Source organism: Syngnathus leptorhynchus, chromosome 19, assembly GCF_054491065.1.
Source record: "Syngnathus leptorhynchus isolate UIUO chromosome 19, UIUO_Slep, whole genome shotgun sequence".
NCBI classification, from domain to species: Eukaryota; Metazoa; Chordata; class Actinopteri; order Syngnathiformes; family Syngnathidae; genus Syngnathus; species Syngnathus leptorhynchus.
In genome coordinates, this window is record NC_141213.1 from 4761484 (window position 1) to 4775891 (window position 14408).

At 43.4% G+C, this 14408-nt stretch overlaps 1 protein-coding gene across 6 annotated transcripts in view; it reads right to left on the reverse strand.

Moving 5' to 3' along the window:
• Positions 1-1153: 1153 nt before the first annotated feature.
• svila (supervillin a) overlaps positions 1154-14408 on the reverse strand; it is a 30239-nt gene continuing 16984 nt past the window's right edge. For 3 of the 6 annotated variants that reach the window (XM_085939024.1, XM_085939026.1, XM_085939022.1), the window contains 28 exons: positions 14087-14151; positions 13539-13669; positions 12658-12952; positions 11114-11579; positions 10799-10985; positions 10175-10307; positions 9102-9152; positions 7695-7860; positions 7515-7595; positions 6938-7024; positions 6690-6852; positions 6447-6619; positions 6112-6267; positions 5694-5830; positions 5421-5568; positions 5205-5350; positions 4960-5135; positions 4746-4899; positions 4393-4672; positions 4162-4316; positions 3985-4090; positions 3626-3833; positions 3406-3539; positions 3160-3315; positions 2922-3065; positions 2667-2788; positions 2301-2456; positions 1154-1593 (listed from right to left, as the gene is read on the reverse strand). In XM_085939024.1, coding sequence (XP_085795150.1) covers positions 1507-1593; positions 2301-2456; positions 2667-2788; positions 2922-3065; positions 3160-3315; positions 3406-3539; positions 3626-3833; positions 3985-4090; positions 4162-4316; positions 4393-4672; positions 4746-4899; positions 4960-5135; positions 5205-5350; positions 5421-5568; positions 5694-5830; positions 6112-6267; positions 6447-6619; positions 6690-6852; positions 6938-7024; positions 7515-7595; positions 7695-7860; positions 9102-9152; positions 10175-10307; positions 10799-10985; positions 11114-11579; positions 12658-12952; positions 13539-13669; positions 14087-14151 — 4463 coding nt within the window. In that variant the 3' untranslated portion in view covers positions 1154-1506. Of the gene's footprint in view, positions 1594-2300; positions 2457-2666; positions 2789-2921; positions 3066-3159; positions 3316-3405; positions 3540-3625; positions 3834-3984; positions 4091-4161; positions 4317-4392; positions 4673-4745; positions 4900-4959; positions 5136-5204; positions 5351-5420; positions 5569-5693; positions 5831-6111; positions 6268-6446; positions 6620-6689; positions 6853-6937; positions 7025-7514; positions 7596-7694; positions 7861-9101; positions 9153-10174; positions 10308-10798; positions 10986-11113; positions 11580-12657; positions 12953-13192; positions 13289-13538; positions 13670-14086; positions 14152-14408 lie in introns of all 6 variants that reach the window. The other 3 variants (XM_085939027.1, XM_085939023.1, XM_085939025.1) reach the window with 3 other exon arrangements.

The following is a 14408-nucleotide window of genomic DNA, read 5'->3' on the forward strand; positions in this document are numbered from 1 at the left end:
ATCTGTGACGTCACTCGGACACTTCATTAGGTACACCGCCATTTTCTGGTGTTCTTAACAGGCCATTTTCATGTTCGTTCGCGAAGATTCACGAGTGACAGACAGCGTTGCTGCTATGCCAGCCGACACACGTTATGCCGACATTGATGTTTTAATTTTGTATTTGTTGGATTGATACCGAATGTGTTTGTGTTTGAATAAAAAGTGAAGAAAGTGATTCGTTCACTCTCTTCACTGAAAAGATCCGTTCTTTTGAACGAATCGTTCACTCACCAACCAACGCTATCACACATCAAACTCCTCATGGGCTACAAGAGTTCACGTGTAGTAGAAGCATCCAACAACTGAAGCACACAGTATCAGCCTTTTTATTTTTATAGCTTCAACATCTTTCTTGTTGCTGTTTCAAGACAAGCTGTCAGCAAGCGTGTGCAAATATTGAGCAACAGTTGGATGAGCAGAGGCGGCCGGGGCTCTTCATCAACAGAAACCTGCTGTGTATATTGTTCTTCTGTGATTGCAGGAACATTCCCCTCTAATTGCTCTTGTTCCTCATTGCAGGCCAACTGCTGACACTGACAACATTGGAGATGTGAACACCAAAGCAGACAATTCAATCCTGCAGACAACTGTATCAATGAGAGGAAGTATGGAAAGCTGTTTGAGAATAATCTTCATGTCCTTTAGCTCAAGGTCCATTTACTAGCATGTTTTAGTAACATTAGTGTACTACCCGTGTACAAGTGCAGTAGAAGCATAAAATAAAATAAAAAAAACACTTTGGGTATTTTAACCAAAAAGTGATACTTTGCTGCCATCTAGTGGTTGTTCAAAAAATACACAAACTACAATACGTTAAGTACACTACTTGACTTAGTCTTTATTTTCTCCAGTTACGACTCAAACATGACACTTGATCTGACATTCCAACATCCAGGCTTTATTTCACTTGCAGTCATTTGTCACAAAAAGTCCTCAAAAGGCAGACAGATCTGTATATAAACTGTACACAAAAACAAGGCACTACAGTGTAGCTTTTTAGAACTCAAATACATTTCGCTACTTCAAACTGGTAATTCATTAAAGGAGGCATCATAACAAAAGTTGCATTACTTTAATTGTTAAGTGTATCATATTGTATCTGTACAGCAACAGAGGATTACAAAAACTATTAAATACATGACAATAGTTTGCTATGGCCATCAAACTTTCATTGGCTTTGTTTTGTCCTACTTGAATATAAATATAAATTACTTTGACAAAAGGCTGTATATGCTAAATAATATGTACATGCATGGACATTGTAAAATAGCCCTCTCAGACACACAGGTGCCGTTTTATTTTACAATGGAAATGGAAGAACAAAAATAAACAAGAAGTTGGACCACCTCTCGTTTTCATCTGTCTCCGTTCGAGGGTCGACTCAGGAAAGGCAGTCCCTGAGCTTCTCAACCCGGAAAAACAAAACGCCAATGACTCATATACATCTATATATAACTGCTCCGTTTAGAAAAGTCCTTTGGTTTTCTTCAAGTTCACCTGCTTCCATGCAGGCATACTATCATACTCCTCCCGGGTCATCTCCAAGCCTCTCTGTAGAAACAATTGCACAAAAATCAGCATCAGAATAAAAAGAACAATGCACATGCATCTTCTAACATTTTATGATTAGTGTATGTCCAAGTCAGTTTGGTGTCCACGCCAGAGTTACCATGCTAAACAAAATGGATGTTTTAGTTTGTGGGGTGGAAAAAAAAAAAAAAAAAAGTTGAGTGAGGATGCTCCATCCATGCTTATCTCCGACCACTCACCTTTCCACAAGCCTCCACGCCCTGGAGAGCGGAATGAACAATAGATGCATTAAAAAAGGCTAAGAGGATGGGGATGGAGGCAGGATGGCAATAAAGAATGAAAAATAAAGTCACAGCGAAGCATGGAAGATGGATGACTGATGGGGGGGGGGGCAAATGTAAAAAATCAATAGAGAGTAACAGGAGAGTCATCATATTCACAAAATAAATCGTCCAAAGTGGGAGGAAACACTCGATGGTGCCATCCATCATCATCCCGACGACGTATTCATCCACAACAGAAAATAGACCACAAACTCAAGTTTGTCTCCTTTTTGATGAATTTGTCTCAACTCGGAAACGACACAAAAATAAAACTCCTTTCATCGCTTTTATCCGCTTGCATTTCTTTTTTTTTTGCTGCCCTCTTGTGGCTTTGATAAGCAATTGCAATCCGATTACTTTTCAAAACAGAATACTTAAGTACTTTCGAGACATCATTTCCCATACCTCAAAGTCCTCATCTGTGAGGTAGACTTCCAGCCGCAGGGGGTCAACACCCTCAGGCAGGGGCCGAGCCAGGAGATCTTCCAGAGGGTATGCGGTCTGACATAGTCTGGCTAACACATCCTCCACCAGAATAATCTGGTTACACACCTCGGCTTCCTAACAATATCAACACACACACACACACACGTTTTAATGCCAAACAGCTAAAAGCACCCAATGGCGTCTAATGAACTGAATTAGCAAAATCAATCATGATGATGCTTTCCACATGGGCTGAGCTGCACTTTGGATGTGTTTTGTGATGCATGCGTTTGCCCGTATCAGATAGCGACGCCATGATGAGATAATGTCATGTCATCCACACACCCGCTCGGTGATCTCAGCCACGTCCTCCCGGTGCTCCCAGCTGGGGAACATGTTGGTGAAGGTGAGCGGCTCCAGGCCGGCGTGGATCAGATACGCTTTCGGGGCCTTTTTCGGATTCTTTTCTAAGAAAATCGATACAAGGGTGGCAGAATGAAATAGCAGCAGAGGGTGACTAAGTGCTAATATCTATTATTTAAAACGGATCATTTCTTGGTAGTAATAGTAAATAAACCGTAGGAAGTAGAATAGCATTACCTCGGCAGTATTGCAGCACCGTCTCCATTGCGCACTTCCTGTCCGAATCCCAGCGGATTTGGGCGGAGCCGGTACTTTCACTGTCTTGAGGCCACCAACCTTGCCACAAGTACACTTCATGGTGGTTGTCCACCAGGAACAATGCTGGGGTGGAGGAGACATGACAATTAATTTTTTCAAGACACAGATGAAAGGGAAAAAAAAAAAAAAGATTCCAGACATGCATATAATTGTCTACCTGGTTGGGAGGCAGAATAAAGGTCCTCTTGTAGGAACGGCATGGAGTTGACTTGCTTGTTGTCTCTGGCAGGGTAATGAAACTCAACAGCTACAAAATCTCCCGAACTGCTGCTTAGCTGGTACAGACGAGGTGTGAAGTTGAACCTGCCAGGATCTGAGGAGCAGAAGTCAAATCAAATATTTACTTCAGGTCTTTCGGCATTCTCCTGACTTTTTTTTTTTTTTTTATATAATGATGACCCACCTTGCAGCATGCAGTCGTAAGCTTTCCTGTCTCGCCTGCCGAGGGCCTCCCAAAATCCTTGCGGTTCTGCTCCCTCATCGCATTCCCGTATGGTCACCTTGCTGCTGTTGTGAAGTCCTGCTTCCAGAGGACAACTAAGCAAAAAAAAAAAAAAAAAGCAAAGCAGTTGGAATAAAAAAAAATCAAATGGATTCATTTCTTTGGTTCCATTCCCACTCACTGTTCTTTGATTCTGCTGGCGGCGGTGTGCGCCACCTCCCGTGTGTGTGCTTGTGACTTGCAGCCGTGCCAGATGTAGATGAGGGACTGACTGACGCTCAGCAGTACCATGGAGACCCGAGAACGCAGGCTACTGCAGTGGCACACTACCTCCACTAGATGGCTCTCTGCCTCCACTTCTCCTCGCACACAGTATAGTCGCCAGTCATCTGGAAGGAAAGATTTCAAATCTTTTTTTTTTTTTTTTTTTTTTTTTTTTTAAACCAGGCTAATATTTACTTCTGCTCATGTAGCTGTGCCAATTTGATACAGATTTGTTTTTTGTGGATCTATTTACATACTTAATATTGTGAAATTTACTTTGTGAGTTTTCTTCCTCCTCTTCTCTCTTCCCTGCATGGACGATCATCCTTCCTGTGAAGCACTGCAGGAAACACGGAGGTTCTTTTCCTTGCTGGACTTGAATCTAGATGGGGAAAGTTAGCAGTTGAACTGCAGAAAAAAGATAAAACAAGGAAACCATTCCCCCCCCCCAACCTGTGCTCCTCGCTCCTCATCCAACTCAACAGTCATGAGTGCCGACGTTCCTTTCTCGCTGACAGTGGAGTTACGACCTTGCCAGAAAAAGTAGCAGCATTTCTCTTTGCCGGGCCCCGTCGTCTTCATTTGCTCAGGGTTTTGCCGCTTCCAAACTAAGAGGACACATATGCAAATGGAGGTCGATATCTTTAAGTGGTGTGTGTGTGTTTAGGTGCTTGATCTACTGACCTGCGGTGCTGACCATGAATTTCCACTTCACCACATAGGTGTCACCCTCATGGAACTGTCCGATGCTTTGGCGCGGCAGACGGCTGTAGTCGAATTCCAGGATGTGCCACACCTCCACGCCAATCGTGCTGATCTCATAGCAGCGCCAGTCGTCCACTTCCACCAATCCGTAGCCCCGCCCCACATTTAAGCCGTCCACGACGGTGCAGACGGGCGCCTGGTGGAGCGGCAACATTAAGGCGGCGTCGTAGGCACGGGGCTGATCAGAGGTGGGCTGATCCTGGAGGAGAGCGTCGAAGAAATGAGCAGACGCCATCATGGTAGCGCTACTTTTATGTTGATCTTTCGGATACCTTGCGATCGATACTGTGGTTGTTGCCGGTTTTGATGGGGCTGGGTGTTTTCCTGGAGTCGCTCCAGTCTAAGAACTTCTCTTTGAACAACGTGGTTTCATTGTGATGAGTCAGTCTTCCAAACACTGCCCAGTCAGGACGGCCCTGGCCTTTCCTACGACAGACCAAAGTTGTTGCTTTCTGCGTCAAAGTCGTACCGTGCGTGTTGCCGTACTTTGGAATGAGTGGGTTGCATTCTCCGGGATCGAGTGGGTTGATGTCACAGTTTGTGTAGTCAAATGTTCCGTTCCACAGGTGTTTGGCCAGCTGGAAGGCCACCTTCCTCTGAGCCAGCGTTACTTCCTTCCCGTGCCAAATGTACATCTCGCTACCAAAGTCAAAAACCAGAACCTGTGCAGACAAGCCAACATGAATACAGCAAATATTTACTTTGAAGCACTTGTGCAGTAAATGTCTGACCTCCTTTGGTTTGAGTAAGGAACAGCGGGGTATCTTGGCCCAAAAATCGTCATCTGGCACCAGCTTGTTGTCGATCAGACGGTAAATACAGTTGGTTTCCACGATGGCGCCTTCGTAAAGCTCATCTTCCTCCGGTGTTCCCGCTGCTACGCATCCAAAGATAAGGAAGGCGAGATGATGCAAAAGCGCCATTGAGCTTTGCATTTGAGCTCTTACACTGGTAACTGGCGACGCCTCCCAGGATCTCCCAGAACTCCTTGGCAGCTTGGCTATGACTATTGACGCCTTCCTCGATGACCTGGATACTGTCGGCGCGACAACCCAGATCTCGTTTGCTTTGGATAAAGTTGCCCAACTCTGCAGCCTGAGAACACAGAAAAACAGTAGGGATTGTATTCCAGTAATTATTACTTGTCATTGAAATACAATTCAATAGGAATGGGGAAAATGACAGGACTATGTGAGAGACCGTTGCAATGCTTGAATCACCTTATTCTTCTCAATGACGTTAGCAAACTCTCCCATCCAGATGAAACAGTGATGAGGAGTGATGAGGAGGAAACAGTCGCCGCTGTTCAGCGACGACGCCCTTGGCTCCACTAGCCTGGTCTGAATATGTCGCCGGCCTTCGGTTACAAACAAATTGATCAGAAGATCCATTTAGGTACAATCAGTGTTATGTGTCACACATGGAATCTGTATAATACTTACATTTATAAATAATATATTACACAAATAATATATACATTTATAATTAACTACTTAATCAATTATTATAATTTATTTACACAATATAGAATTTATTTATATAATACATACATTTATAAATAATATAAAAACACCTAATGCCCATTTAAGCAAAGTACACCATTTGCTGTCTGTCAAGAGCGAATGATATGCGACTGACCTTTGACCTGCAAGAGCATCAATTTCTTGTAGGGCACGGCGCTATTGTTGGACATCTGCTCAGTGATGTTGACACTGCGCAAGCTCACATTGCTGAAGTTCTCGGTGCTGGCAAGACCAGCCAGGGCCACGTCGGATAAATTGGAGTTCATGTTCACTGCGATGGCAACGACACAGAAGCTGCATTAGTAGGTCATAGATACGACATGCAAAGATAAATCGTGACCTATGACCCCTCAATGATACAAAGTGTTCACATTTCTGTCTGTTCGAGATTTATTTCTTGCTGTCGAGAGAAATGACAAAATGTCACACACTATATTTCACTCTCCTTACTTTTCTCCGCCTTCATCCTCCTGCTCTCCAACAAGCCGACGTTGAGGCGCTGCTCAGTGTATTCGTGTCTGATGTCCTCTCTGGCAGCGAGCATCTTCAGCGGGTTCTTCGACGCTTGAACGTTGCGCGTGGGGCGCACCGCTCGTTTATGCTGCACCATGTCTGACATCAGCCTAAAGAGAGGTCAGATGATTTTCTTACGGGAAACTCATCACGGACGATATCCAACGGTGACGCACTTACGTCGGAACCTGCGGCCCGAAAATGGCATCAAAGTCGTCCGCCAGCTCCACCTTGCTCGCCGGTTCCTCCACTTGGCGATAGAATTTGGAAAAATCCTCATCGTCCAGGGTCATGACTTCTTTAATCTTCTTCTCCGTTACCGTGACAGTAGCCTCGGGCAGCGCTGCAAGAGTTAAATATTTGTAACATTTCTCAATCAAACTCCAAAAACACCAAGAGCGCCTTTAATTTGCACGCAGCAGGCTGACCTTTACTATTGAGCTTGCCGAGGAACGACTCCAGCTTTTCCAGTTTCCTGTCTGACTCCAGGTTGAGATCCGCTATTGCCTTGATCTCTGCACACAACAACATGGACACAGCTGTTAGAATCATAAATGTGAGCCGTGTTCTATTTAGCTCGCATACCGCCAGTCACACACTCTGTTGTGCATGTTGACTTTCAACAATGAATATCACATAAGCCATCCAAATTTACTTGGTCCAAAAAAATAAAAAATAAAAAAGCAGCAATGACAAATATATTATTATGCCAATAATTTTCTAATGAACTGCTCAAATGACTCAATCACAACAGACATGTTAGTGTTTGTGAAGTTTTAAAAAAAAATAATAAATCAAACTTCCACATCATCCATCTCCTTCACATCTGTTAGAGATAAAAAATAAATAAAAAAACAGCATAATGTAGATTGAATTCACCCTTGAGGGATTAATATTAGCACAACAAAATCAAAGTCAGATCCGTCAGATGGAACACATTAAAACCGAGTGACAAAAATGGTGCGGTGAGGTGACAAATTTTTTGGAGGAGGAAAAACAACTGACCATCTTGTGGTTTGGAGATGGCAGGGCTGCTGTTCTTGGCTTTAGACGATGATGATTGCAAAGGAGAAGGGGAGGCCAACCCTGATGCAGGAAACATATAAAAGCAAAATTGTCCAAATTTAAAACACATGAAATAACCACCACGAAATTGTCTCTACCAGGCAGAAATTCTCTTCCGACCTTTTTTGGCCATGCGTGCAGCCACAGTAAATTGGGTGGAATCGTTGGCAGCTCCGTGGCCTTTGAACTTCCAGGCTTCCTCTTGAGCTTCGATCTGCTCTTTCCTCTCCTGGATGGACATCTGGGCCTCGATCCTCTGTGACTCCATCGCGGCCTCGGTGATTCTCTGGTACGAGAAAGAGTTGGGGGGGGGGGAATTTCAAGCCAACCTCTTCTGGTGTTCCAATGCGCGTTTCATCACTCTTTGTGGATTTTGTGTCATATTTCAATTCCAGATTATTTCACAGCACACAAAAGAGCCAAGCAAGCACTTTTAGGTCAACTTCATTTTTTTATACTTGTCACACTGAGCAAAGAGGTGAAAGCAAAAATATCTGTCAATCATTTGGAGTTTTGGAGCCTTGTGTACTTAATTCTGCCACTGCGTGAAAGAAAATGGGGCAAAATCCTTATTTTTTTTAATTTGGTTTGTCACCTTCCGTCTCCAGGGGTACCTCTCATCTACCTGCATGGATCTGGAAGATTTGGGGACCTTCACAGCCACCACAACCAAGAGAAGGGATGAAGAAAGCGAGACAGTTTGAGGAAGAAGAGGTACAGTTTTGGGGATCATTGCTCAAATTATACACGTGGAGTAAAATTAGATATCATTGGGGGTTCTGGAATAGATTTATGGGGGGGGAGGGGCTGATATTAGCCATGGAGAGAAAAACAAGGAAGACATGAGTCACCTTAAACCATTTCAAGACACTCCACGGACACATGAAAATAAATTAACATTGTTGGCCACATCAATGATAAAAGGAAATAAATTAGCAGGTCATATCTGCTCAAACCGTTTCCTTGCTAAATCATTCAATTTAACCATCACTAGAATGTCATTTCTTTTTAGGATCCAGATTTATCTGGCTAGAGAATGAAAGAAGGGATTTGTTATTCTATAAGCCAGATAGCATCAAAACCCATCAAACTTGAAAAATGTTATTCAGCGTCAAGAGTCAAATTAAGGGCAGTCCAGACCTTCAGGCAGTTTGAGTATAATTTAAGAGGATCACAAGTAGAAATTATTTCTTATCACAATAAAATAGCATTACTCAAGGCAAGGAGGCAGATTCTTTTCACATCATATTCATATACTGGTTTGATATTCGGCCATTACATAAAAAAACATTGGTGGCTACTACACTGGGCTAACTACACCATCTTGTTAATTCAGGTTGCACACACGGGTAGAATATGAAGCACATGTCACAATATTCAAAAAAAAGTAGCAAACAAGACCAGCACCAAAGGAACACCAAACTCAAACAACTACTCGGACAAATAGGTCGAAAGGAAAGTTGGTAAAAGTTACAAGCGCAAATTGTAGATTAGTTCAAACTTATGCACACCATTTTGCAGTCTTACCCAAAGTTGGTCAGACACTGCAAGATCATCGATCATCACTTCCTCATCGCCCTAGACAAGCAGGCGCGGGAAAAAGTTCGGAATTTATTTCATTTATTATGAAATTTAGAGCTCATGAGGTCAAAAGATTGAAACAAATGTGAAATTTATGATAAAACCCCCCAAAAGTATGACTTTTTCTTTCTTTTTTAATTCCCCACAACATATTGAAGGTTAAATTGTAGTCTGCAACCATATTGTTTGGACATTTCCAAATTTTCTCAAACCTTGACCTCAGTTTCTGTCAATGATAGCTCTTTGTTACATAGATGGTCAAACATTCCAAACGCAGCATGTCTGACCTGTGACTGCCAGCACAAACAGCGGAAAAAAAAAAAAAAAAAAGTGTGTCAGCGTGGAGAGGAGTTGAACACGCTCTGATAAGGAGAGCATAAACAGATGAGGTTTTGGAGCTGTTGGAAAGGAAACTAAACACAGAGGTTTGTGTACTCGTAGCCCCAACGTAGACAAGCAAACATAAACGCACATACCACGTGCAAAATGTAACGGCGGCTTTATTTGCTTTTTAAACACAACAAATAAGCAGAGAATCAAGATTGACATGTGTCATGCGGTAGAGTGGAAAGAAATGAGGACGGACTAAACAGAAGAGTGGATATAAAACATACAGATCAAATATATATAGCTTTTTTTTTTTTTGTTATTCTTAAGCTAATTTTAAAAATGCCAAAACACAGCAAAAATGTAAAACTAACTCAGATGTCACACTTTTAAGTTTCCATGGCTGGAATAAATGCAGCTAGCAAAAGTTAAAGCACGACACAGAGTGAGACGACTGTAGGGGAAGGGGGAGAGGAAAAAAAAGAAAAAAAAAAAGAAAACAAAAAAGAGAGAGAAAGAGGAAAAACATACACAAACCTCTTTGTTTAGCTATATTATATTGCACATCCAGAATTTTTGGACATCCATGGAAGGATGAAGAAAGCCTAAAACTGTTTAGTACTAAATTATGCTGCATATTTTGTTGTTGTGACATGAGAAGCCAGAAAAAAGCGACTGACTCATCTGGTTACCTTCTTCATGAAGCTCTGCTCCACCTCCCACAGGTGAGCGTTCTGGTCATCCATGGCAACCTTCACTGCATCCTGCTTCTTATTGATCCTGTTCCTCCAGTCATCCTCGCCGCTCTTCTTCAGCAAAGCCACCCTAAATGACGCAAGAGGAAGGGGAATTTGGCTTGAAGTTCATTTGAGGGAAATTTTGAATCCAGACAAAGCGATTCTTTGTCGTAATTGAGCAAATGATAAGGAACTTTGATGGCGCCGAGCTACTTTTATTTCACAGAGCCAAAATCAAAGATGAAAAAAAAATTGTTGTAGATATTTAGTTTGAAAAGAAGATAGATGTGTGACGACCAATCGCATTTCATATCCAGTAAAATCCAAATTGTCCGTGGTTACATAATGTCACCAGTCAATATGGATTGTAACGACTGTCTGGTTGGTGTGAAAATGTGACCTAGCCCAGTTTACATAATTCTTGTGACGCAATCAATACCAGTCTGTGATTGACTCCATTTTCCCTTTGCTTAAATGTAATGGTGACGTAATCCACAATTTCAAAGCTGCGTTAATAAAGTGAAAAAAGCTCAATTGTAAAAAAAAAAAAAAATACATTTCTATCTTTCACAGGCTGACCTCTGTTTGATGGACATGTGTTTGGCTGTCATCGCGTCACACAAATCGTCCTGCGGTTCAGATTGCAACGTGCCGGCTCGGAGTTCCCCGTCGTCAAGGTACGCGTCCGCCTCGGGAGGCTGACATACACCGCCCCTGGATGAACCGGATGCTAGTCTGGATCTCACAAAAGTGGGCTCGGGCAACTCTGTTGAGGACAAACACAGCAATAGACTCAATATTGACTTTTTGTCCTTTACTAAAAAACTAAAACAAATTATAATATTTCGAAGAGCACACATTACATAATTAACCAAATCAAATCAAAATCCTCACCTTCACTGAATGTTCTGCTCCTCTGGAAAGCTCCATGGTCCCCTTCCTCCCTGGGATAGTTTTTTTGTTCCTGCTTCTCGATCGACACGTGATGGTCTGAGTTGAGCATGGCTTCATCCAACCTCCCTCTGGATGGCCACTGCTCCTCCTCTTCCTCCCGTCTCTCTCTTTCAGCGTGCGGGTGAGGCGGCGCCGCCTGCCTGACTTCTCTCTCGGGAGAAGGGAGCTTCCTCTTCCCCCCTGCCTGCTCTGTTTCTTCCTCTACATGTCGCGAGGCTCGATAAGGCTGATTTCGGTGGGGGTCGTGGGGTCTCGGGTCTTGGGTGTCGAGGTGGTAAGGGGCGCCGGGAGGGTTGGCTTCTACTGCCGCTCGAGTGACGTGGATGTCTCCTGCGTTGTCAGTGGATAGCGTTCCTCCTCTGGGCGAAGGGAGGTGTTCAAACCGAGAATCCGCATCATTGTGAAGCTAAAAAAGAAAGCATGACAATTGGTAATAGAAACAAACATGGGATCATCAGATTACGGAGAAACATGCTGACTCATCACGGCTTGACTGGCTCGATGTACTTCCTGTCCATCAAAGGGGTGGCCCATCCCAGTTTTTCAAGATCACAAAGCCATGCCAGCTACAACCTACACGCAATGCATCGTGCTGTAGCCTAAATCCTACTCCAGGAAGTTGGTTGACCATTTAAAAATGGAATTGGAGTGACACTCGACTGACACGACATAACGACGAAATCGGACGCTTGGCCATGCAGAGATGAAATGATGATCCCGTGCACACAAGCCACGTGATGTGCCAACAGAAACGTGCGGTCATTTCTGAGAATTGGCCCTCCACACGAGCGCTTGGTCGATATTGTCGCAAGCAAGTGCACGCCTCCCTGAGGAGGGAGGGCAAGCTTACTTGGTGGAGTTCTACCGGCTTCTCACATTGCTCCTGTTCATCCTGGCTGTCTATGTCTGAAGACTCCTGAGTGGAAATACGCACAATTCTTTGGCTAACAGAAAAAAAAGGGGGGATTTTACTGGTTTACTTTTTTTATGTGAGATAAATCGATTGCAAATTCGTGTAAAAAGCCGTGTTTTAAAAATTCTTTTTTTTTTTTCTTCTAATTTCCTTTTGCCAGTTTCTGCAACTTTAATTGATGCCTTAATTGAGTACATTTTGAAATGACAGTCAACTGCCTTCATGCTTGAGTTCACTTTTACCACTGACTGACCTTTTTGCGACTGCCATTTGCTATGATTGGGACTTTTTTTTTTTTTTTTTTTTTTTTTTTTTTTAACACTGGAACGGAACAGTTTCGTGGTTATTTTTGCAAAGGTGATGCATACAGCCATACATAGTAATTAATTTTATGACTGTAAAATAAAATATCTACTATTCAGGAATTGTAGCCTTTATACAAACATTTAAAAAAATGGAGATTATTATATCATATAGTATTTTCTTGAAATTGTAAAAAAATTAATAAATTCAATAATATCATCGATTATTTAAGTATGTCAGCAGACGCCTTCAGTGGCTCTTGCCCTACCTTCTCCATGTCACCCAGAGTGATAGGTTGCGTCTGATAGCGAGCGTTGCTCCTGCGCTGCCGCGTGTCCCCCCTGACGCGAGTCACTCTGGTGGGCGGTTGAGCCAGCCGGTTAAACAGTGCCATCTTCTCCACCAGACTGAGTGTGCAGAGGTCAGGCTCCTCCTGGGCCTGGGATTTCTCATCCATCGGTGCGACCTCCTTGCACTTCTGAGGCTCTTGCCTGGGCGGTGTTGGCTGAGCGTCTGGCGCCTGCTCGCGGGCGGTGGCGTTGTGATGCGATGATGCCTGCAGACTGCGGGGAGGATGAGGCACGGTAAACAGAAAGGAAATACTTAGCTGTGGTCACGCAATCCAAGACAATGCACACTCTTCATGCGCTGACTATTTCAGACTCAAACAGTCACATTGTAAATTACACAGGACCTAAAAATCATGCCAGGATTTGTTTTTTTTTTTCAAGCAATTCATGAAAATTAATCACAAAGTCAGTCGGGTGCGAATGATGCCGCAAACACACGCATGTCCGGGATACCTGCTCGGAGCGAGGGCGCTGCAAAGAAGGGTGGGGCTAGAGACGCGCGCTACAGCCGTGTGAACGGTCATAGTCTGTGGCGCATGAGTGGGGGCGCTACAGTAGTCCAGGACACGGACACATAGAGTAGTACGACACACATTAACAGAGAAAACAGAAATCAGAAGCATTGGTGGGAAAGGAGTTCAGAATGTTGCTTGTCAGTCCACACAACTCTACATTTCATTTGAAAATTTATGGACGGGTCTTACAAATGAAATGTTGGAATGCACTTTTACGCAAACTAATATTTTATGACCGTGATACTTCCAAAGATAACTGGTGACAGAGCTAGTGGATGACTCACGTGGTGGCGATGACCACCTCCTCGGTGGTGACTGGCTGAGTTCTGGACCGATCCTGTGTCCGTCTCAGCCTTCGGTCCACCGCAGCGTTCCTCGAACGAGGTTTCCCAGACCCAGTGTTTTTCTCCAGTTCCTGATCATTAGGATAGGCGTGTCAACGAATTGTTATGATATCGTATACGGAAAATGTCCGCCTGCGAAGAGACACCATGAGTGAATTGGCAACAGTTAGACGACAACGATAGCGAGTGCCGTCAGTAGTGTTTGGAAATAAGAGTCCAGAGACTACAGAGAATGCTTGAGGCCAATTTCACACTCATGCAGAAGGGAATGCTTGCAACACACTGATCCAAAGAATGCAGTGAAAACAAATCCGTTTTTACAGGTTGTTAAGTGCAACACAGTGAGCCAGAGAGTAAAAAACAAAACAAAAAAAAACCTGTTTTTGATTAAGAGCACATCCAAAGTTGGGCTCACTCGCATAAAAGTCGCACGCATGTGCATGAAATGTCAAAGACGGGAAAGGTCACAGAGAGAAAGTGAAGCTCACCCTGAAGAGAGAGCGCTTGGCCGCTACGCTCAGCTTGGCCCGTTCATCGAGCTTCTCTTCATCAGCTACACAAACACAAAAAGCCCGAAAATGTTATTTTTTTCAACCTACAGTGCAGTGCAAATTTTAGACCTAAATTACGCATCACACACATATCTTTTTGTAGACCGACTCAAAAAGGCAACATAGTGAGCAAGTGTCAATCACAGAGAATATTTGTTAGATGATGTCATGTCACATATCCTTCAGACTGTTTGTTCGTGCAGCTGTGCCACTCACACCTGTTTCGGACTCAACAGTGAGGTCAGTCACTAGTTCTGTC